This window comes from Medicago sativa, chromosome 7 (genome assembly GCF_051527215.1).
Source record: "Medicago sativa cultivar Bolivia chromosome 7, Bolivia_mono, whole genome shotgun sequence".
In the NCBI taxonomy this organism is placed as follows: domain Eukaryota; kingdom Viridiplantae; phylum Streptophyta; class Magnoliopsida; order Fabales; family Fabaceae; genus Medicago; species Medicago sativa.
The window spans coordinates 81,258,392-81,282,181 of NC_140755.1; the positions used below are offsets into that span (position 1 = coordinate 81,258,392).

Sequence of the window (23,790 nt, forward strand, 5' to 3'; positions counted from 1 at the left end):
AATAATAATAATAATAATAATAATAATAAGCAAAAGTATTATAAGCAAAAAATCACTTTTTATGTTCATTGAATAACTTATGTATCTGATCTATGATATTAAAAATTTGTATAATTTTTTCAATATGCATATAAAATAATAATAAATATTAGAGATTTTTTTTCAAAATGACAACATTAACAATGAGCCGATTATTCAACGATTTCAAGAAATGAAACCACACACACACACACACACACACACACACACACATATATATATATATATATATATATATATATATATATATCACCTTAATATTGAGATTCATTGTCATTCATTATGTGAATTATTATCATTGAATTACAAAACATTTTCACAACCATTGAATTCCAGTCTGCTTCAGCTTCAAATCTGACTTACCAACAACCATGGTTGCCGCTGGAGCTTGTTTCTTCCCCACCGTTTCCTCCCATCTCTTCCACCACGTGAAACCGTATAAAGTCTTGAAAATGAAGTCCGGTGGAATTATGAGCATAGTTCCGTCGTTCGCCATGTCCACTGAACGAGTTCCAATGATGGAGGAGAAGCAGAGACGGAGCGGTTGGAAGGAATACTTTGAGCAAGCAAAAGAGTTGATCGAAGCAGACGGTGGACCTCCGCGGTGGTTTTCGCCGTTGGAGTGCAGTTCACAGTGGGATAATTCTCCTCTCATGCTCTTCTTGCCTGGTCAGTCCTTCTTTTGTTAATAGCGGTTAAACAAATTCAAACAAAATATTATGTTTAAACACATGTGGATACTCAACAACTAATAAAAATTTACTAAATGAAATTTAAAGAGATGAATTTTTAACCATCAGACTACTTTGATTAAATAAATAGCCTCATCCACCCTTCAAAAAGAAAAAACTAAATAGATAAATTTCAATTAAAGTAAAAATTAGCTTGTGAATATCACTAGAAAACTTATGTAACTATTATTTTTTAGTATTTATTGTTTGACAAAAATATAATCGTTAAATGATTCAAATAAAAAGTATTACGTGTCAAAATAAGTGTGGAACTATCGGATTTGTTTGGTCCAAACTTAGCCGGTACATGCGACTATGACTTGAAGGACGTGGCAATATATTTCCTTTTTGGTAAGAAACATAGTTTATGTTGTTGATGGTATTTCGAAAAAGGAAAAAGTTTATGTAGATAGAAATTCCAAAAAGTTGCAATACTTTATCGAATGGTGGTGACCCTTCAAATTATACAAGAAAATTTAACACAATATGTCACAATGAGCATAATTCAATTAATATAACAACATTACAATATATTAAGATTGTGATTCAAATTCAATTTTTTTTACTTATTTATCTTAATTTATATTAACAATAAAGTTATGATTCTTAAATACTCAAACTCCAATCTAACACTAAAGAGTGAATGGATAGATGTGATAGGAGAAAGATAAAGAGAAAATAAAATATCTATGTGTGTAGGAAAAATAAGGATGTACATAATGGTCAAATTGAATGCATCCATATAATGCATGTACCATCCAAAACCAAGATTGTGATTTATGGTAAACCCTAAACTTCAATTGCAAATAAACAGATATGTTACTCCTCGCCAACCGAATCAGACAATTGCACCGACACATATTTTTTTTGTTGAGAGGTGCACCAACACATTTTGTTGACAATATAATTCCATAATTATATTAGCATATAGGTATGTATGATTTTTTTTAAAAGTCGGTAGGGCCAATGCACTAGACTCTGTCCCAGAATTCAATTTTTGTATGATATATATATATATATATATATATATATATATATATATATATATATATATATATATATATAGATCCGAATTGAATCAAGAACTTGGCTCTATGGAAGGTCGAACAACGCTTGATCATGCATTGATGAGGGTGGTATATGCAAACATTTTAATGCTCAAATAAGTACAAAAAGTGAAAGTGAGATTAAAATAGTGTACCTATACGGTTTCCCAATGCGATTTGCGATTTGCGATTCAAGATTTGCTCCAAGATTGCGATTCAAGATTCAGATTAGATTGTTCCAAGTTTACGGTTCATGAGTCATCATGATTCACTTTCATCCTCTTTTGGATTGTCGGTTGTTTGTAGTTGTTATCTCCCTTAGTGGATGTCACCAATCTCCTTTCTGATTATCCTGGGTCCGTTTTGTTCTAGCGTTCCTCCTCCTCCATTCTCTATCCAGTATTTTTCATAAATTCATCTCCTTTACCTTCCCTTTCTTTTTGTCTTCTGCAATTTCTTCCTGTGCATCTGCCTTATTCCCCCCTCTACTCTCTCCTCCACTGGTTTCTTTCCACCATCAATTTTAACTTTTCTTTCTCTATTCCATGGCAAACCCCAATATGACTCACAATCAAATCTTTGTGATTGATCCATCACCCAGTAACCATAGCCAACAGAACCATTCTTCCGCTCTGAATCTTGGCTTTTCTCCAGTTCGTTTAGCCCTCCCTGCACAGAATCATGAAACACAAGATCAGAATCACACAACATCATCATACTCTACGCAACAAACTACACCTCACCCCAAAACAGGCTTCTTTGTCTACCCTGATGCCATAATTCATGAGGGAATAAAAGCTTGCTCTAGAAGCATCCTAGGGAAATTCATTACAGATAAACCTATCCATATCAATTCCATCCAAACTGGTTTAAGCAATATATGGGGAAATCCCCCTGGCCTACAAATTCAAGAAATTGAAGGCAAGATCCTTCAATTTTTCATGGATAGCAAGTTTGACCAGGACCGGATACTACTGAGCAATCCATGGATCTTCAGAAATTCCTGGCTTGTTATCAAACCGTGGGACAGGGAAACAGCTGTCCAAAGTCTTGACTTTGACCATGTTCCTATCTGGGTCCAACTATGGGGTCTACCTAATCATTGTAAAACTAAGCAAATGGGAGAAAGCCTTGGGGCCCTGCTGGGTAACGTGGAAGCAGTGGAATTCTATGAGTATCCTGGGAAGAACAGAATCCTGAAGATCAAAGTTGCTATCAATGTTCATCACCCTATTCAAACGGGCATTCATGTGGGAAACCCTACTGATGGCACCACATGGATAGACTTTAGATATGAAAAACTACCTCAGATATGCTATAACTGTGGACATATTGGTCATGCTGAAAATCTATGTCACAACCCTACCTTGGAGCCAGGAAATGCTATACCTTTGGGACCCTGGATCAGATCAACACAGTATGGAAGAAGAGTTCTAGAAGCCAAGGATAAACAATACTACAGTAACCCCTCTCAAGCTAGGAACTATGGTAGAAACAGCCCTCCTGCGCCTGAGGCTCTCATTCAACAACTGGCTGACATGAGGATCAACCAGGCTACTCATATGGATGCTACTAAGGGTCACCAACAAACTGTGTTTCAAACAAACAGTAGGAATCACTTTATTCCAAAAGCTATCCAAGGGGTGTCCATGCAAATAACCACAGTTCAGACTAATTTCCAAGGAAGTTCCAGCTCATCATCTAAAAGACAAAGGACAGAGGACTCAGCTCCACTCCAATCTGAAAAGGCAGGCCCTGCCCAGCAGGCCAGCCAACAATCATGAAGCTCCTTTCTTGGAACTGTCAAGGGCTTGGTAACCCCTTGACAGTCAGAGCTTTCAGAAAGCTTATCTCCCTTCACCATCCTGATTTTATCTTCCTTATGGAAACTAAGAAATTACGTAATAAATGTTCCTTTTTGAATTACTTAGGTGATCAGTATGAGTCTTTTATTGTTGATTGTTCCACTTCTGGTGGAGGTAAATCTGGTGGTCTTATTTTTCTTTGGAACCCTGTTTTCAATGTGGAAATAAAGATGTATGATTTGTTCTATATTGATGCTGTTATTTCCTCTTCCACTGATAAATCTTGTTGGAGATGCACTGGCATTTATGGTTACCCCCAACACCATAACAAGTTCCTTACTTGTGATACCATAACTAATCTATCTTCTAATAATTGGAATCCTAATTGGCTTATTTTTGGTGATTTTAATATGATTCTTAATAGTAATGAAAAACTGGGAGGTAACCCCCCTGATTTAAATATGCTTCAGATGTTCCGTGATACTATTAATGTTTGTAACTTAGATGATCTGGGCTTTACTGGTGACATTTTTACTTGGGCTAATAACCATGATCATGATAATTCCCATATTAAGTGTAGACTTGATAGATTTCTGGCCACTCAAGAGTGGATTTCTTTATTTCCTAGCTATTCTAACACCCACTTGATTAAATTTGGATCTGACCATAACCCTTTATTACTTGAGTTTTCCAAGTTTAACCATGACAGATCTAAATACCACAAGGTTCAGAGGTTTGAACAAATTTGGCTCAGCAATGAGGGGCATACAGGAGTTGTTCAACAGGCTTGGGCAAACTCTCATATTCCTATAGCTCAACGTCTCTCTCTTACCTTAACCAACCTGTCCAAATGGGGAAAGGAGACTTTTGGCAATATTCAGAAAAGAATTGGAACCACTCAGGTGGCTCTCCAGGATCTCTACAACATTAGTGAACAACAAGGCATAATGACCCAGATCAAGAACAAAGAGAAGGAGCTTGATGAGCTCTTAATCCAAGATGAAGCCTGGTGGCAACAAAGGTCCAGAGCCCTTTGGTTACAAAAGGGGGACAGAAATACTAAATTCTTCCATATGAAAGCCAACCAACGCAGCAGAAGAAATAATATTGCCAGGATTCAAGACAATGCAGGACATACTCATTATGATCCTAATAGAATTGAAGATGTGTTTGTGGACTACTTCAAGCATCTGTTCTCTAGTCAGAAACCCACTAATGTGGAGTCCACCACCCAAATTGTCAAGGATAAACTTAATGAGGATATGAAAAGGGCCCTCAGCACCCCCTTCACTAGTGAGGACATCCTTAATACTGTTCATGGCATGAAAAGCTTGGCTGCCCCTGGCCCTGATGGCCTCCCTGCTAAATTCTACCAACAATACTGGCCTACTATAGGATCTGACATTACAGCCATATGCCTCGACATCCTCAATAATGGTGGTGACCCTAGTCAATATAACCACACCAACATTTGCCTTATCCCCAAAAACAAAACTCCTACCTCTCCTAAAGACTTTAGACCCATCTCTCTCTGCAATGTCATTCTCAAACTCATCACTAAAACCATAGCAAACAAGATCAAACCCCTACTACCTAATATCATTTCTGATAACCAAAGTGCCTTTATACCAGGAAGACTCATTACAGATAATACTCTCATTGCTTTTGACATATTCCACTATCTCAAACATACTAATAGGAAGAATGGCTTTGTGGCCATTAAAACGGATATGGCTAAGGCATATGACAGATTGGAATGGCCCTTCATTAAGTCTACCATGCTCAATATGGGATTCCCTCAGCATCTGGTATCTCTTATTATGAGATGTGTCTCTACGGTGTCCTACAGCATTCTTATTAATGGCAGACCCTCTGCTAGATTCAGACCTCAGAGAGGAATTAGACAGGGAGATCCCTTGTCACCCTACCTCTTTATAATCTGTGCTAATGTTTTTTCCAATCTCATTTCAAAAGCTCAGCTGAATAATAAGATTCATGGAGTCAAAATAGCTCCAGAAGCTCCTGAAATAAGTCACCTATTTTTTGCTGATGATAGCTTAATTTTTTGTAGAGCAAACAAATCTGAAGCCACTCAGCTGAAACAGATTATAACTACTTACCAGGAGGCATCTGGCCAACTTGTCAACTTAGATAAATCTGAGATCCTCTTCAGCAAGAAGGTTGATATTCACAACAAAAATGAGGTGCTTAACTGCCTCCCTATGCAGCTGGTTACAACTTTCTCAAAATACCTGGGCATGCCAACCAACATTGGAAGGTCAAAGAGACAAATATTTGACTATGTGCAAGAAAGAATTTGGAAAAAGCTGAAGGGGTGGAAGGAGAAGCACCTGTCTTTTGCAGGCAGAAGCACTCTCATTCAGGCTGTTGCTCAAGCAATCCCCACCTACGTCATGAGCTGCTTCCATCTTCCAAAAACCTTCTGTCAATATATTGAAAAGATGATTTGTAGATTCTGGTGGGGTAGTTCTATGGACAAAAGGAAAATTCACTGGATTAAGTGGAGTACTCTTTGTAAAAACAAAAAACAAGGAGGACTAGGCTTCAGAGATCTCAGCCACTTTAATGAAGCCCTGCTGGCCAAACAGGGCTGGAGACTTATAACCAATAGCAACTCCCTTCTGGCCAGAATGTATAAAGCTAAGTACCACCCTAATTGCTCCTTCCTAGAAGCTAAACAAATTCACAACACCAGTTTCACATGGAGAAGTCTTCTAAAAGCCAAAAGCCTTATTCAGAAAGGCAGTTATTGGGTAGTGGGAAATGGCAGCAAAATTAACATCTGGAAGGATCCTTGGTTGCCTAACCAGAATGGCTTCAAAGTCTGGACCCCAAAACCGTCCACATCCCATCTCAACCTAGTTCAGGATCTTATTGACCAAAATAGTCTGACTTGGAAAGCTGACATCATAAAGGGTCTCTTTCATCCGTTTGAAGCTGATCAAATCCTCCAATTGCCTCTAACCCATCAGGCACAAGAGGATGAACTAGTTTGGTTGGGAACTAATGATGGAAATTACTCTGTGCGCTCTGGATATTACACTAGTATCCTCTGGGACCAAAGTCACACAAATGAACCAAACAATTCTCAGTCTAAGGACAATAAGCAATGGGACACATTATGGAGAATGAAGATTCCCCCCAAGTACACTCACCTAATCTGGCGTATTCTACATAAAGGGTTACCTGTTAAAAACAATCTTTTCAACAAAGGAGTGCTCAGTGATCCACTCTGTCCTAGATGTGCAGACTCTATAGAAGACATTAATCACACTTTCATGGGCTGTATATGGGTCAAACAGGTTTGGTTTGCGTCCCAATTCACCATCAATATGGACAACATCAACTTAAACTTCACAGATTGGTTAGAACAGATTATACAGGCTATGGACAAAGAGAGTTTATGCAACATTTTTACCATTATCTACCAGATTTGGCAAGCTAGAAATAATCTTATCTTCCATAACAAAAGTGTACCTGTCTTTGAAATCATCTCCAAAGCTGCAAATCTCGCTGAAGAGCTCAAATTCCTTCATCAACAATCTTCATCTATAGCTCCATCTGGCAACCTTAGTGCGCAGCGCTGCAACATCAGCTGGAGTCCTCCTTCAAAGGGTTACCTCAAAATCAACGTGGATGCTCACCGTATAGGTGATGGCCGTTGGGGTTTGGGGTTAATTCTGCGACGGGAGGATGGGGGCACGGTTGTGGTGGCCACTAGGGAAGCTTGGAGCGGCGAAGATGTGAAGCTGGCAGAAGCGCTTGGAGTTCTCGAAGCTCTTCAGTTTATCAAGCAAAACGGGTTGAGCTCAGTTATTGTTGAAACGGATTCTCAGGTTTGTGTCAAAGCAATTGCCTCTAGATGTTGGTCTAGATCTTACTGGGGAAAAACGATAGAGGCTTGTGTTTTGTTATGTGATTCTCTGGATAAGATAGAGATCAAGTGGACCAATAGGAATAGTAATCATGTTGCACATGAGATAGCTTGTTGGGCTGCAAAAGAGCCAGATAGGTATTGGACTTCTAGATTTCCTAAGCCCATCTTTGCTCATATCCAAAAAGATATGAGTTTGTAATCTCTTCTTTTTTAATGCAAGTTTATATTCAAAAAAAAAAAAAAAAAATATGCTTGAAGATGGGTATTTATAGCAAGCTTAGACCCAATCTAAAACATACCTCTTTAAGCCTTGCCTTAATCCCGATGAGCTTGAAAACGAACTCATCTAAATTTAGTGATGAAAAAAATTATGATTATAACCATTAGGATAATCGGCAATGCTTCAAATTTCGTAAAGGAAAAAAAAAATACTAGAGCAGTAAAAAACATCCTAAAAAAAAATATAAATAAAGAAAACACAATAAACAATGTATCGATTAAAGTGGCAAGAGATTAGTACCTCTTAAACAAGTGGTAAGAGATTCGATCTCCAACTTTTGTGTATAATGAAAATTTTGATGGGAGAGGAGAATCTACTTGTATGTTAGCATATTTTTGTCACTTTACAAGATCTAAACCTAGACCTTTTGCTCCTTAACTCATTTAATCCCTTAACTCAACCAAATGAGCTATCCATTACTTATTTTGAACTAATATATGTCGTGAAACATAATACATTGTTGATTTTTAAAAGTTATGGTTCAAGCTAAAAATAAGTCAATGAGACTAATGATCGTTTTTTTTTTTTTTTGTGGTGGCCGGGGTTTGAACCCCGAATCTTGCATATATTATGAATCGTCCCTACCAATTGAGCTAAGTTCACGAAGACAATGAGACTAATGATCTAATATACCAAGATTAAGTCCCATTTTGATATATAACATAATATTTTAGGAAAACTGACTATATTTAATATCATTTTTCGATTGAAGTTCTTAAAAAAAAATCAATTAAAGTTTATAGGCTAAATTACATACATATATGATCTTTTAACTTTTTTTGAGGAAAATACGATATTTTAACTTATTTCGTGGTTTCACTTTGATTTCATAATTGTCGGGTGCAGATCCTCTCCATTTCCTTAGAAACTTGAGATCTCAAGTTTGTTGCATATGAGTTTGACATGTGGCACATTAAAAAAAGAAATGGCTGAGATTTATTTTAAGCCAAAATCATTTAAAAATTAAAAAAATAAAAGCTCTGAAAATTAGAAAGAGAATAAGAAACCGTTTCACTTCCTTGGCTTCCTTCATCGTTTCAGTATCCGCTCGAAGTTCCACTTCACTTTCTTTCTGAAGTGTTTGTCCTACCTTTATCATGGAAAAGCAACATAAATGGAGAGGATCTGCACCCGTTTTCGTTCCTTCATTTTACTTTGGTCGGTCGTATTAGTTCTTTTCATTTGTTTTTAGGCTAAATGGTAACTCTAGCCTAACTGTCATAAACAACAACAATAACACACAATTCATGTTAAATGATAAACAACAACGCATAACTCATGTTAACTCATTTTAAGTCATAACAACATCATAGTTCATTCAAATTGGATTGATTCATAAACATTATGTTGATTAATTCAAATTATTAGCTTGTTGACATGAATTGTGTTGTTGTTGATTTTAACATGTTGGTTGGAGTCAATGTTTCGGCTTAAATACAAATCAAAATGATTAATAAAGCATAACTGAAGTAAATTTAAATACAAAAAATAGATATGAGACTAAAGTGAAGCCAAAAAATAAGTTAAGGCACCAAATGTTTAATTTAGTATAGTTTATAGTAATATATTCAAATATGAAAAAATAATGTAGATTAATAAACTTGAATTAGTGAAAATATTGTGTGTAGCAGTGTAGGAGTTAGCTACCTCATTTGCAATTACATTGCTAGTTCTTCTCTATATTAGTTGTGTACCATAGAGACCACATTATTTGTTTATTGATGTAATATAATGCTATCATCAAGCAACAAGCTTACTATTTACTAATAAATTTATTATTATTTGTATTCCAAACTTTACAGGGATTGATGGAGTGGGACTGACACTTATTTCTCATCATCACAAACTTGGAAGGTTTGTCTTCATTTCACTGCTTTCTTTCTCATATGAGTAATATTGCACCTTCTATTTGACATGTTTCTTCTAGCTAGATGATTCTATTTGCACCTTACATAATCATTAACTCATATATGTAATTAAGAAATACTCTTTTTGTTCTTTTTTCTTCATTCAAGGATTTTTGATTTGTGGTGCTTGCATATTCCTGTTGCGGATCGAACACCATTTACAGGTTTTTTCCCTGCACCTCATTTTATTACGGTAAATTCTTAAATGCCTTAGAGTTCGGTTGAATACCGGCGGTACGGTACCTATAGATATAAAATTTATTTTAAAATAAGTTAATGTAAGAATATGACATGACATGGATGATTGAATGATATATACCCCACCAAACTATGGGGTAGCAGAGTGTTCACCATATGAAAATGCTAACTAGTGTCCTCGAGGCACTAATTAAGAAAACCAATATAGAATGATTGTATTGGAAATTGTGGAAAAATGAGTATTTAACTTTTTGAAAGTAAAAAACTTGTTGTTTTCAATGAAATATTTCTATTTTTAACTTTCTTAAATAGTGTCCAGGGGCACAAGTTAGCACGACCCTTTATTATTTAGTGCTCACGTTGAAATCTCTTTAACAATCCATTTCTGTTAGGGGTACCATATTGAGTAGATAAAAGTGTCCATGAGACCGTCACACATAATAGACTAGTCTTTTGGATTGGCCTTTCTGCATGCATGTGCTTAAGTCCTAACAATTGATGCTTTCATTGAGAGCTGGGTCACAGAAAGGACTATCTATAGGTTGGATTGAGGTGCTCAACCGATACTGATAGGTGAATGCACCCTCAAAAAAGAAAACGGCTATCATCGGGTCAGTGCCGGTAGAGCGAAAGCCACCGTGAGCGTCAACTATTAAAGGGCGTGACAATGTTAGAAATCTCATATTGTGTAGATAAAAATGCTCATGGTGGTAGTTGGCCATGAGACTCTCCCACCTAATGAACTAGTAGTATCTCGGGTTCGACTCTCCTATGTGCTCAAGTCTGACAATTTCTTTTCGCTCCACTTACATATACCTGTTTTATTTACAGAATTTATAGATATGATGCGTATTCCAGCATAATTTATTCTTCTGTTTATTTCCCTGTTGCAGACCTTGTGAAATTAGTTGAGAAAACAGTTAGGTCAGAATATGAACGTTCACCAAATAGGCCCATATATCTTGTTGGAGAATCTTTAGGAGGGTGTCTCGCGCTGGCTGTCGCGGCTCGTAATCGTGATATTGATCTTGTACTAATCTTGGCAAACCCAGGTACCTTTGTTGTGATGTATATACATGATTTAATAGCTCTCATTTTACTGTTAACTTAAGATTAGCTGAATAAAGAAAATTCAGCACCATAAGCATTGCTAAAATGAGAGATTAATTTTATAGAATCTGCAGTAGCCTAGCCATATTGAATTACTTGTTTAGCATTGTACTTGTATGCGTACACCCTGATCGGTAAAACTCCGCAATCACTATTCTAACAAAGCAGAGTTGTGAATCCGTGAGTGACAAGTTAGATAATTAACACAGCCAAGCTTGAGCCTAGACAAAGATGTCTGTTGTTGCCTATGAACATGGGGGAGGTTAGTCTTTTCAGAATGATGTCATTCATTAGAAATGGTGTAGTGAATATATGTTTCATAGCTAGAGCTTTGAGTGAAAATTCCTGAATGATATTCAAGATGATTTTTCTGTAACAGAACATCAGTTAAAGATGCACAAAGCACCTGAACTGACCATGACTATCTAATTTGGCAGCTACGTCATTCAGCAGGTCCCAGGTGCAACTTCTAACACCATTGTTGGACGCTTTGCCTGACTCACTCTCTCCTGCCCTGCCTAATATTCTCAGTTTGTCAGCAGGTTTGTTCATCTTTCTTTGCCGTATTTTTAATAGGAACTATTTTCTCAATATTCATGTCTGGTGTGTTTTGTACTATCTATCCAATTTTCATCTTTATTGCTCTTTATATCTTGAAAATGTTGAATGTTACGCAGCAAACAAGAAAAGCATTAGCTCGTTTACCTAAAAACTGAATGGTTGTAATTTGTTTAGAAATGGGACTATTCCTGAAACATGTAACTTGATGCCGGGGACCTAGTGAAAGGCTCCATTTGTTGGTTGTTCGCATTACCAGATAGTTGTGTCAATAATTAGCGACTTAAACTACGTCAGTTGTAGGTTTCTGGTTCTTTTTTATGCTTCAAATGAGGGACATAATCCCCCGTGTTCTTTACTTCATTCTGTTAACAGGAAACGTGAATGGATTATATGTTATTCAATATAAATGTCATATTATACCCGTGTGTTCATACTTTCATAGGATTTACTCATCATGGTTTACGCCGTTTGGGATTGTTGCAGATGTTTTCTTCCTTCACCATATAAATGTTTCATTCCTGTGCTCGTTCTTCTCTTTGATTCTTTTCGTCATATTTTTCCCTTCTGCATTCCTTTCAATACAATGTTTTAATTTGAACTAGTTAAACAATATTTTCCTGCGACTAAAAAAAAAAATGTTTCCCTACTTTTGTTGCTTCCGCTAATATTTAATTCATTCATGAATCATAGTTTTCTAGTTAATTAAATTCGCAAGTACTTAACTTCTACGTCACTAGGAACTTATGCTAAATATCCACTCCAATATCCTTAAGGACCTAACTTTGAGGTCAAGTTCATTTATCATAATGGAGAACTTGTACTCTGTCTTTATCTTTTACTAAAGAAAATGATACCTTCCTCCATTTATGCCTTCAACTTTTCTTTTAACATTAGGCGACCCTCTGAGAATGGTGTTGGATAACGCTGTGAAAGGACTTCCTTTACTAAATGCAGCAGGAGAACCGATAGAGGATTTTACTACTTTCTCATCATCTCTTCCTGTAAGGTTCTATTATTGTTTTTATTCAAAAAGTAACGAATTTCATTTAGAAGAGCATTGTGTGACTTTTTCTTTATGCTTTGAATATGTGAAGCATGTTGTGTGAGTAATAATGAGTTAATGACATTGACAGTGGTTAAAGCATATTTCAGAATAAATTTAAGCACATATGACTGCATTTTCTTTGCTCTGGCTTGTTGTTGCTCATTTGAGCTTTCACTTCATTTACTTTCAATATTGAAAATCTATTGCTGATTGAATTCTCAGGTTCTTGCAGACATATTACCAAAAGAAACACTGTTGTGGAAACTAAAGATGGTTAAATCTGCTTCAGCGTATGCTAACTCACGCCTATATGCTATCAAAGCTCAGACTTTGATACTTTGCAGGTTCTTTCTTCTTGGGATTGTACATCTTACATTAGTCATTATATTGAATCATATGTACTTCGTTAACTTTTTTATCACAATTGCCTTCACTTAGCAGAAATACTATTAAAAAAAGAAATTGATAAAAAAGACTGTTAAGTGTGAACAACCAATTGTTTATACTTCATATAAGTACCATATGTCCATTTCATATACACAGGATGCTTTCCTTCTCAAGTGTATGACTTTTTCTGGAAGATGAAACTGAGTTATTTCATTTTTCCTTTTAGTGGAAATGATCAGTTACTACCTAGCCAACAGGAAGGTGAACGACTACGTCAGTTAATTCCTAACTGTGAACTCCGTAAATTTGATAACAGTGGCCATCTCTTATTCCTGGTATCATTTTCTCCATCTCTATTTTTTTGCTGGCTTGCTTCTCTATTCATCTGAGAAAAATGATATCAAACCAGTTGGAATCTAACTGAACCTAACTTTGGGACATTCACAGGAAGGAAGTATTGACCTAGTAACGGTAATCAAGGGAACTTCTTACTACCGGCGTGGCAAGTATCATGATTATGCTTTGGATTTCATACCGCCGACACCAGATGAAGCCAAGAAAATAATAGAATCATACTGGTAAAATTAATCGAATAAATTAGATCATTTAAGCCATTAACACAAAGCACGAGAATTCACATTCGTATTATATATGCATTGAAGATAGCTAGGAAAGCTTAACCTACCGCTACCAAGATGATGTTATATGACTGTCAATTCATCTTTGTACATTCTTGTTAATTGATGTAATCTTTAATCAACTAATAATATTTAACATCTTTCAATTATAATGCTTTCAGTTTATTTAACTTCGTCACTGGCTCTGTAATGCTTTCAACTTTGGAGGATGGCCAGATTGTAAAGGGCCTTAGTGGAATTCCCTCAGAGGGGCCAGTTTTGTTAGTTGGGAACCACATGCTTCTAGCATTGGATGTAGCTCCCTTTCTTATTAGATTGTTTACAGAACGAGATATCATTGTTCGAGGAACGGCACATCCCTTGTTTTTCAAGAGACAGAAAAGTGGAAGATTGCCAGAAGTATCTTCTTTTGACTCATTAAGAATTATGGGTGCTTATCCTGTAGGAGCATCTAACCTCTTCAATCTTTTAGCTTCGAAGTCACATGTCCTACTATATCCTGGAGGATTACGCGAGGGTTTTCATAGGAAGGTAAATCCAATAAGTGGGCTCTTTGTTATGAGTTTTATCTTTTCAGCGCTATATTTTTTCAGATGCACTATGTCTCTGTCTTTATATTCATGATTTAAATGTACTAAGATTGTTTGAATTCTTCATCATTGTGTAATAATCATCAGGGTGAAGAGTACAAGTTATTCTGGCCTGAACAATCTGAGTTTGTCAGGATGGCTGCCAGATTTGGAGCCAAAATCGTACCTTTTGGTTCTGTTGGAGAAGATGATCTTGGCCAAGTAAGATTCAGTTATTATTCAGTCAATGGATTTCCATTACGAAGAAATTCGTTTTCTCAAAATGCTGGTATTAAAGGCAAACCGTTACCAACTTGTATGGAAAGTATAATTCTACTAGAGTTTCTTAGTTTGATGTTCTTGTATATGTAGAATGTCGTCCAGAATTTTCAATTGCGTTATGATACCATCTTTTATCAACTCTTAAAAAAAAATCACAGTTTTCCCTCTATCTTGTGAGAATCTATCTGGCATTATGAATATTTTGTGTACTGTAACATTCACCTTTTCTACCAATGTAAGAGATTAGCTATGACTGTAATAGAAACAGATAACACAATATATGCAAATTTCATATTTGAATTTATGACCTAGATTTGAATATAACATCGTTCTTTTCAGGTTGTGATTGATTATGATGACTTGGTGAAGATTCCTTACTTTAGGTCTGAAATAGAAAGCCTTACAAATGAGGCTCCACAGTTGAGGTATCTAAATTTGCTTTTTGTTGATTCATACTAAACATAAGTATATTTTGAATATTTTTCCTTCTTTTCCATAATTTTTGCTGATTCATACTAACATAAGTTATACATCGTGAAACTAGGGCTGGTGTTGACGGTGAGGTGGCAAATCAACAAGTGTATCTGCCTGGTATTTTGCCCAAAGTTCCGGGCCGGTTCTACTATTATTTTGGAAAACCAATTGAAACGGAAGGTATGTCCAATGCATATTTCTCAACATGAAATAGCTGTGAAATGCAACGGTAAAATTTGAACTATTGTTTGACAGGAAGGAAACAGGAACTTAAGGACAAGAAGAAGTCTCAAGAATTATATTTTGAAGTGAAAGCCGAGGTTGAGAGATGTATTGCTTATTTGAAGGAGAAACGAGAAAATGACCCCTACAGAAGCATATTGTCTCGGTTATTATACCAAGCTACACATGGTCCTACGTCCGACATTCCAACATTTGAATTATGATTGTTCTGTACATAACATGGCAAGTTCTAATTTTTCCAGAAAATTTAGATAATAGAGGCAAACCATGTAAATTTTCAATAGTTTCAGGCATTGTTTTCTGGCCAGAAGGCATGATTTCTCTTAGAATGTTGGAACACTGTGCAATTTTGTCTGGTTTAAATCAATAAAGTGGCAAAAGCATATAAAAGTGATTAGGAAAAAACAAAACTACCCTACTTGTATGTATATTGTCATCTGTGACTCTAGGATCATGGCATCTTGAACAATGTACAATGGGAGGGAGGTATCAATGTATCATTCTAAATAGCACTTTGCCTCCTCATGTGTTGAGGCATAAAATAATAGATTCAAGATTGAGCACTGTTGATTCTTGTCTAATTTTACATGGTTGGAATAGTTTCATTTTTTTTCTTTCTTTCTATTTTTCCTTCTTTGAGAGATTCTTTCTTGTATATATAAATTTGCACAATCTCATTGATATATAAAAAGATTTTGTAATAAAACACAAATCATTCATTCTAAATTATTCAAGTTGATTCCAGAGAAAGGTTCCAATATTTCAGCTTGACCTAGAACAATCCTCAGAGCTAATGCCGGAGAAACCATCAGTCACACAAGTACAACCATCGGAAAAAGACATTGCCGATCTGCCACCTGCAAGAGCGTTGCTGATCTGCCACCTCTGTCAGTTGCAATCACTTGAGAAAGCAGTAATTGTTATATTAGTATTTTTTTTCATTTGCCAGGATTCAAATCCTGTACATTAAACTCCTTTAATCTTTTAACTCAACTAAGTGAGTTGTTGATCCTTGAAATATACTATGGTCTATGTAAGTTATAATCTATGCATAATATTTTTGCTAATGAAATTTTGCATTTAGATATTTAGACAATATCAACTTTTCAAAAAAATTGGACTTAACATGACTTGAATCCCTTGATGATAGTTTCACTTATTAATAACCATTCTCGTGATCACAATTAATTAGCATTGACTGCCTGATTTTGCAAAACTTGTGGAGAAGTTGATGGAACTCACTATAGAACCAATTTTACTCCAAGAAAAATAGCAATAGGTAGCAGTCAAATTCATTAAAAAAAAAAAAAAAAGAAGAAAATCATAGTAGAATCAGACGGTAATTATGTATTTTTAATTTTTTAATCAAGTCAATTTGTATCAATAGTAAACATGAGGGTTTTTTTATCAATTTTTTTTGGCCAGGCCGGCCCTGAGAATACATAAAAAAATAAAAATAGAATGATGTATGTTTATCTACACATTTATATTTCTAAAAACAACTGTAGACTTATTATTTTTAATTGTTCTACAGATCTCCGAACTATTTGAAAGTTTTTAAATATGTCTCTAAACTTAACAAAAAGTTATTGTTGTCGAATTATAAATTTAATCGAGATATCATGACTGATAAACTTCAATTGTGATTTCCTTTCTTCAAGCGATTATGTTGAGGAAAGAACTATGTCCCTCAACTATGGTTTAATTAAATGCTTTAGTAGAGCGTTAAATACAATGTTTTTGGGGTTTTAGCTATTGAACTATGCAACACATATAATAAAGATAAAAGCAGAAAAGTAAAGAGATACAATTGCGTAGATAGTTTGAGTTTGATTGACTATGTATGTAATGCATTGTACAAGATGAACATTTACAGGCAAAACTATTCATACTTACCAATAGACATGGTCTACAATGTTAGGCTTGTTCGACTATTTGCACAGGTAGTGCGTAAGTATTCCTTCGTTGAGGGGGGTGCATGATGCTCCACGTTCGACTGACATATTTCCACTTAACGACATGATCCGTTGACAAAGGTCAATGTGCGCAATAACCCTTGAAATGGCGTTCTTGCCCATCGCTCCTTACGATTATTGGCGCTTTAAACATGGAACGGATTCAGTGCCTCATTGTCCAGTTCTACTAAGTTTTGACTAATTAGTCTAATGTCTTCAAAACTCGTGTACTTTTCAGTAGACTTGTGAAAGAATCAAATGATGCTTGCCCGACTAGAATATTTTTCGCCTAACCTTCTATCGATCGAGGGAAAACTCGTCTATTCTTAAATCACCTGTTTGCCAATTTTGACAAACAATATAATTATTTCTAGATGTAAACTGTTATAATCAGTCATTATACTACTATGTTTTTGGTAATTACATCATTATGTTACAATGTTGCTAGTCAACTTCAACGAAAAAACGTACTTAGAAATAAATAAATAAATAAATAAATAAAGACCTTTTTTTTTTGAAGAGGCTAAAATGAAATTGTATTACCACATCAAAAAGGCCTTCCTAGCACAAGATGTGCCAAGGAAGAAACACCAGAGTTCAAACAAAGTCCAAAAAATATTTACAAGGCAAAGCCAAACCGCTAAACGGACAAAAACATAAAAAAACAACAACTAGCCAATGCCTAAAATGGTTAACGGACTAAGCCACCAACAATGGTAATTGAGGGGAAGATTAGCATGTTTCCCCTTCAACCACCTGAACGTTAACGACTTAATCTTGTCAACCACCTGAGGAATAGAGCATTTTTTATCATTGAAGACCCTGTTATTTCTTTCTTTCCAAATTTCCCACACTGTCGCAAACCAAATCACCTGTAAAGAACTCTTTGACTTGGCAGCACCACCAAGAAAGCTGAAATGGATAAAGTGACTTGATACATCATAAGGCATAACATAGTAAATGCCGAGCCACCTAAAAACAGAGCACCAAACAGACCCAAAAAAATCACAATGTAATAACAAATGAGAGGATGTTTCTATTTCCCCACAGTCACCAACGCAAAGCTGAGAATCAACGTCAACAACCTGACGACGGAAAAGGTTGTCCTTGGTAGGAAGCCTATCACGAAACAGACGCCAAGCAAATAACACCACCTTCAAAGGAACATCCTTATGCCACAAAAAAGATGCGGGCACCGTAATATCAACAGAAGAATTATTATTCAGAAAATTATAAGCACTTCTAACTGTATACACGGAAGATGTTTCCAACCTCCATAGCATCTTATCAGTTCTATCAACCTGCAAAGAGACATTTTGAAGTAAAATCCTAAACTCCCCCACTAACTCCTCTTCCCACGCAAATAACCTCCGCCTCCACCTCCAAGCATCTCCCTCAACACCCCACCCTAACGCATGCATGCCAAAAATAGACTCCCCCTTAAGTAATGACAACTCAAAAAGTCTAGGAAATCTATCTCTAAAAGACTTTCCTCCTAACCACGTATCTGTCCAAAAAAGAGTATTTTTACCATCTCCAACAAACCGACTGACATTATCATGAAACCACGGCTGTGATCGTAAGTCGGTTATATCCCTCCACCAACTAGAAGTCGCACGACGACCCTCACAAACCTGACCGTCCTCCACCCCGTAACGAGCCGCCAACACCCTAAACCACAAACTATCCCTCTCCACCAACAATCTCCAACACCACTTCCCTAATAAAGCACTATTAAAATCCCTAATTCTCCTTACCCCCAAGCCACCAACCTCCTGACTCCGGCAAATAGATTGCCAATCTATCCAAGTTATCTTCCTATGGTATGCACTCCCCCCCCAAAAAAAAATTATTAAAAATAGATTCAATAGAGGAAACGATACCTGACGGAGCTTTGAAAAAAGAAAGAGCATAAACAGGCACCGATGACAGGACAGACTTCAGCAAAATCAACCGACCCGCCAAAGACAAGTATCTCGAACTCCAACCCGACAGTCTAGAGTGTATACGACGAACAAGAGGATCCCAAAAAGCCAACCGACGAGCGTTTCCACCAATAGGCAACCCAAGATACATAAACGGAATTGAGCCAACCTTACAATTTAAAACCATAGCTGCCTCGGCCAGCCACGAACCAGGGACATTCACCCCAACTAAAAGACTCTTTATAAAATTCACCTTTAGTCCAGACATCTGTTGAAATAAAATAAGAACAGCTCGCAAAGCACGGATATTGGCCCACGATTTTTCACCCAAAATTAACGTATCATCCGCAAATTGAAGATGAGAAACCATAACTGGATCACTGTTGCCTACTTTGTAACCAGTAAATAAACTGTTTACAGACAAAGCATTCATCAACACATCAAAACCCTCGGCGGCCAAAAGAAACAAAAAAGGCGAAAGGGGATCACCTTGCCTCAAACCCCTTCCTAGAGAGAACTCTTCTGTAGGAGACCCGTTCACCAATACCGAGGCTGTAGCTGTCCCAATACACTCTTTAATCCACTTACGCCAGAGAGTGGGGAAACCCATTTTCAACATAACCTCATCTAAGTAGCTCCAATCAACTGAGTCGTATGCTTTTTCAAAATCAACCTTAAAAAGAATCAATTCCTTCTTACTCTTTCTGGCTTCATCTACTATCTCATTAGCCACCAAAATCCCATCAAGAATTTGACGACCTTTAATAAAAGCCGACTGATTACCGGAAATTACCGAACCAATCACCTGTCGAAGCCTATTTGCAAGAACCTTTGCCAAAATTTTGTACATACTCCCCACTAAAGAAATAGGGCGAAAATCATTAAGGCGTTGCGGGCTATCAACCTTAGGAATAAGCGCAATGAACGTGCTATTTATTCCTTTAGTCAATTTTCCGTTCCTATGAAATTCCGACAAGAACCGCATGACGTCATCCTTCAACACATCCCAGAAATCCTTCACAAAACCAAAAGTAATACCATCAGGCCCTGGACATTTGAAACTATCACAATCCCACACTGCCGCCTTAACTTCCTCGATCGAAAAAGGCTTAATTAGACCCACCTCTTCACGACAAGATAAAGACCGAAATTGCAAGGCTTCCATACTAGGACGACTAGACCTTAGAGCTTGGAAATGTGATGAAAAATGTGAAAACACCACTGATCTGACATTATCCACCCCTTCAGCTAACACACCATCCACCATAAAAAACTGAATAGAATTCCTGCGCCTCCTGCTTGACATGATACTATGAAAAAACTTAGTGTTTGCATCTCCGTCACGTAACCAATGCATCCGCGCCTGTTGCCAACAAATACTAGAATTAATCCGAGATAATGAAAATAACTCTTCAGAATGGCCATGAAGTTCGAGCATTTCCTCTTCAGACAAGGACACTGATTCAGCCTTCACCTCAATATCTGTAATACGATCCTTCAAATCTACAATCTTAGCTGGTAAATTCTGAGAGTGACGTTGATGCCAATCTTTTAAAGCTAATTTAATTAACTTTAGTTTTTCTTTCAAAACAAAACCACCCCAACCATCTATTTGAAAACTCTTCCACTTGTCACGGACAAAATCATTGTAACCTGAAAAGTTTTCCCAACATTTTAACATACGTAAAGGTTTAGGACCCCAATTCTCTACATCTATACTCAACTGAATAGGACAATGATCTGAAAGGCCACGAGCTGACGCCAATTGAAAACAATTCGGCCACGTCAAGCACCATTTTCCGGATAGCAAAAAACGATCAATCCGACTCATAGACTTCCCATCTCCCCGATACCACGTAAAATTTCGACCCCGGAGTGGTAAGTCAATCAAACAATTACCATCAATAAACTGATTGAGATAGGCGCTTCCTGTATGACAACCTGAATTTCCCACGCTTCTCCGTTCCTCAATACACCGAACAGCATTAAAATCCCCACACACACATACATTAGCGTCAGAAAAAGATGCAATCCTCAGAGAAAGATTATGCCAGAGAGTTTGTTGACGAATAATATCACAAGGAGCATAAATATTCAACAGAAAAAATTCTTCCCCAGACTTCACAAACCGACCATGAATCCCTAACACATGTTCAAGCTGAAAAGATGACCAAACCTCAACCTCTGTAACATCCCACAGCGTAATCAAACCACCAGATGCTCCCCTCGAAGATTGAAAAGAAAAATCAACATTTACATCACCCCATATAGATTGACAAGTTGATCCATCGAAACTAGATAATTTTGATTCTTGTATACAAAGAATAAAAGGTTTCTTCTCCCTCACCAATTGACTCACCTCCCTTCTTTTTTCAAAACCTCCTAACCCCCTAACATTCCATGAAATAATCTTCATCACAAAAAAACACACACCCACCACCACCACACACCACCCACTACTCCTATCCCTCCTTCCCAGTTCCATCTGATTTTTTTCGACCCACCCCTGACAACACATCATACTTATTATTTTTATCCCCCGTAAAGTTCAACCCCACCTTCTTTCCAATCCCCTTAACATCATCCGCCCTCTCCTTATCATTACTATGCAATGCCAACCAATGCGTCCAATCATTATTATTAACTGAAGCCTGAGAGCCACTAAGTGAAGAGTTATCATTACCTGTTAACTTATCATTAGTTGCCACAGATATCCCTTTCCGACGCCTTTGAGTCCTTTGTAAAGCACGAAGCACCTCCTTACGATCTTTAACGGAAAGTCTCGCAATTCGCTTCAAATTAGATGCACAATGTCGGAGATACCCATTTCCTCTCTTTTTTGATACTCTAGGCACCCCGGTAGAATTAGCTTTGCTGCGGTTGTGATGTTGTGACTTGTCTGTTTCGTTGATGTTTCTCTTGCACCTATTAACCCATTCGACACTCCAAGGGCCCGCTGTTACAGAATGGACACGTCCAGGAGGACATGAAGCTGTGCGGTTTGCTGGTCGCCGATCTGCACTTGTAACAAACTGCTGAACACCAGCGCTAACAGCCTGCTGTTTGGAAGTTTGAAAACCAACCTGCTTGCTCCCTGCACCCACTTCTGGCCTACCTTCTTGTATGTTTGCTGAACCAGTTTTTTGTAACGCAGAAGTAGCGTTTGAAATTGTTCTATCCTCTAAAGAAGCATCCTGCTTCACTACTGATGGTGGATTCACCGATTCCATCTCTAGGCAATCAGCTGACTTACTATTACAATCAACCGACCCTTCTTTTTGCCAATCCTCAGAAAGATGATTCAACAATGCTTCCACATCTCCACTTGCTGCCATATCTTCCTGTGCACCTTCCGAATTGACTTCCGCATCTGCTTGTGTTTCAACATTGTCATCTAAGCAAGCATCCTCACCTAATGCAAACCCCCATTCCTCTATAATTTTAAATTCAAAGATTTCGCCGTCCACCAAAACTTTTGCACCCTTGTTTACTACTTCCAATGAAGAAGTTGAGATAAGAACGCGTGCATAATCAAACCGAGCCTTTTCTAACGTCAAATCATCCACTCTCAAAAGTCGACCACAATCATAAACACATAATTTAAAAAATTCTTGGTTCCATGCATGCAACGGAACCCCATAGATTCTAACCCAAGCGCCTCTTTCTCGAACCACCAACTCCTTCTTCCAATTGACAGGATTAACAAAGAAATTATTAAAAAATTCTGCTGCTCCCGTGAAAACACTACGGACATCACTATCATCTTCCATCCGTAACAACACCTTATCCGCCCCCAAAGGAATAATATCTAGCTTCTCAAAACCGGCATCGTAAATTCTGCGTTGTAACACCGGTATAGCTTCACCATTTATAACAGTTACCACCAAACCCCTACGAGCCCATAACACATCATGTTCCTTTGCTGTATACTTAGGAACCATCACGTTACCCGCAATCTCCTTCTCCGACATCACATTTCCACTACCACCACCACTAACCACTTGAGCATATCCTACATCTTTTCTTTTTTCTCCCTCTATGACAGTAATTTTATCTCCCTCCGAACTTCTCCCACCAACATCCTTTCTTTTTGCTCCCTCAATAAATAAAGACCTATTTAAAAATCTTTAAATAATTTTGGGATCTACATAGTATTTATACTTTTTTTTTTGTAAAGCAGTAATTAAACTCACTAAGAATATTATAGAGAATTAGTTTTTTTGTAAAGCAGTAATTAAACTCACTAAGAATATTATAGAGAATTAGTTCGTGTGATCCTACAAATTAAAAAAGGACGAAATCTATGTGTACCTTAGGTATTTTTCGTAATTTTTTTACTTGAAATATTTATAATCACATTTTCAGGTTTTTTGTTCAAGAGGTGTCGGCTTAATGATAAGAGTTTAAATTGATATTCTTAATTTAAGGAAGAAAATTCAAATTTCATATGAGACTCCTCTCTAATTTTATATATTTTTTTTTTTTAAAAAAAAACTACCGATAATTTTCATAGAGTTTATTAAACCGAAAACAAATACATTTTAAGTAAAAATTAACACAAAAAACACCTAGAAATATACTAGTGCGTATGCTTTGTCCTTTTAAAAATTGTATTTGTACATTTTAAAAAAAAATGTATATTTTACGTCATTCTCACACTCTGAAATAAAAATAAGCAAAAAAAGAAGGAATTTGTC

General features: G+C 36.8%; 2 protein-coding genes across 2 annotated transcripts; one reads left to right on the forward strand and one right to left on the reverse strand.

Annotated features, from left to right (window-relative positions):
• Positions 1-315: 315 nt before the first annotated feature.
• LOC146909130 (phytyl ester synthase 2, chloroplastic-like) lies at positions 316-15,777 on the forward strand. The gene is made up of 14 exons (XM_085726932.1): positions 316-708; positions 9,602-9,653; positions 9,815-9,870; positions 10,798-10,956; positions 11,452-11,556; positions 12,470-12,576; positions 12,843-12,964; positions 13,234-13,342; positions 13,455-13,585; positions 13,807-14,176; positions 14,323-14,436; positions 14,836-14,921; positions 15,041-15,150; positions 15,226-15,777. Exons 1-14 carry the CDS (start codon positions 411-413, stop codon positions 15,414-15,416), a joined length of 2,010 nt encoding a protein of 669 aa, XP_085583058.1. The 5' UTR covers positions 316-410; the 3' UTR covers positions 15,417-15,777.
• Positions 15,778-21,555: 5,778 nt separating this feature from the next.
• Positions 21,556-23,064, reverse strand: LOC146909131 (uncharacterized). Its single transcript, XM_085729329.1, has one exon. It carries the CDS (start codon positions 23,062-23,064, stop codon positions 21,556-21,558), a length of 1,509 nt encoding a protein of 502 aa, XP_085585455.1.
• Positions 23,065-23,790: the final 726 nt, after the last annotated feature.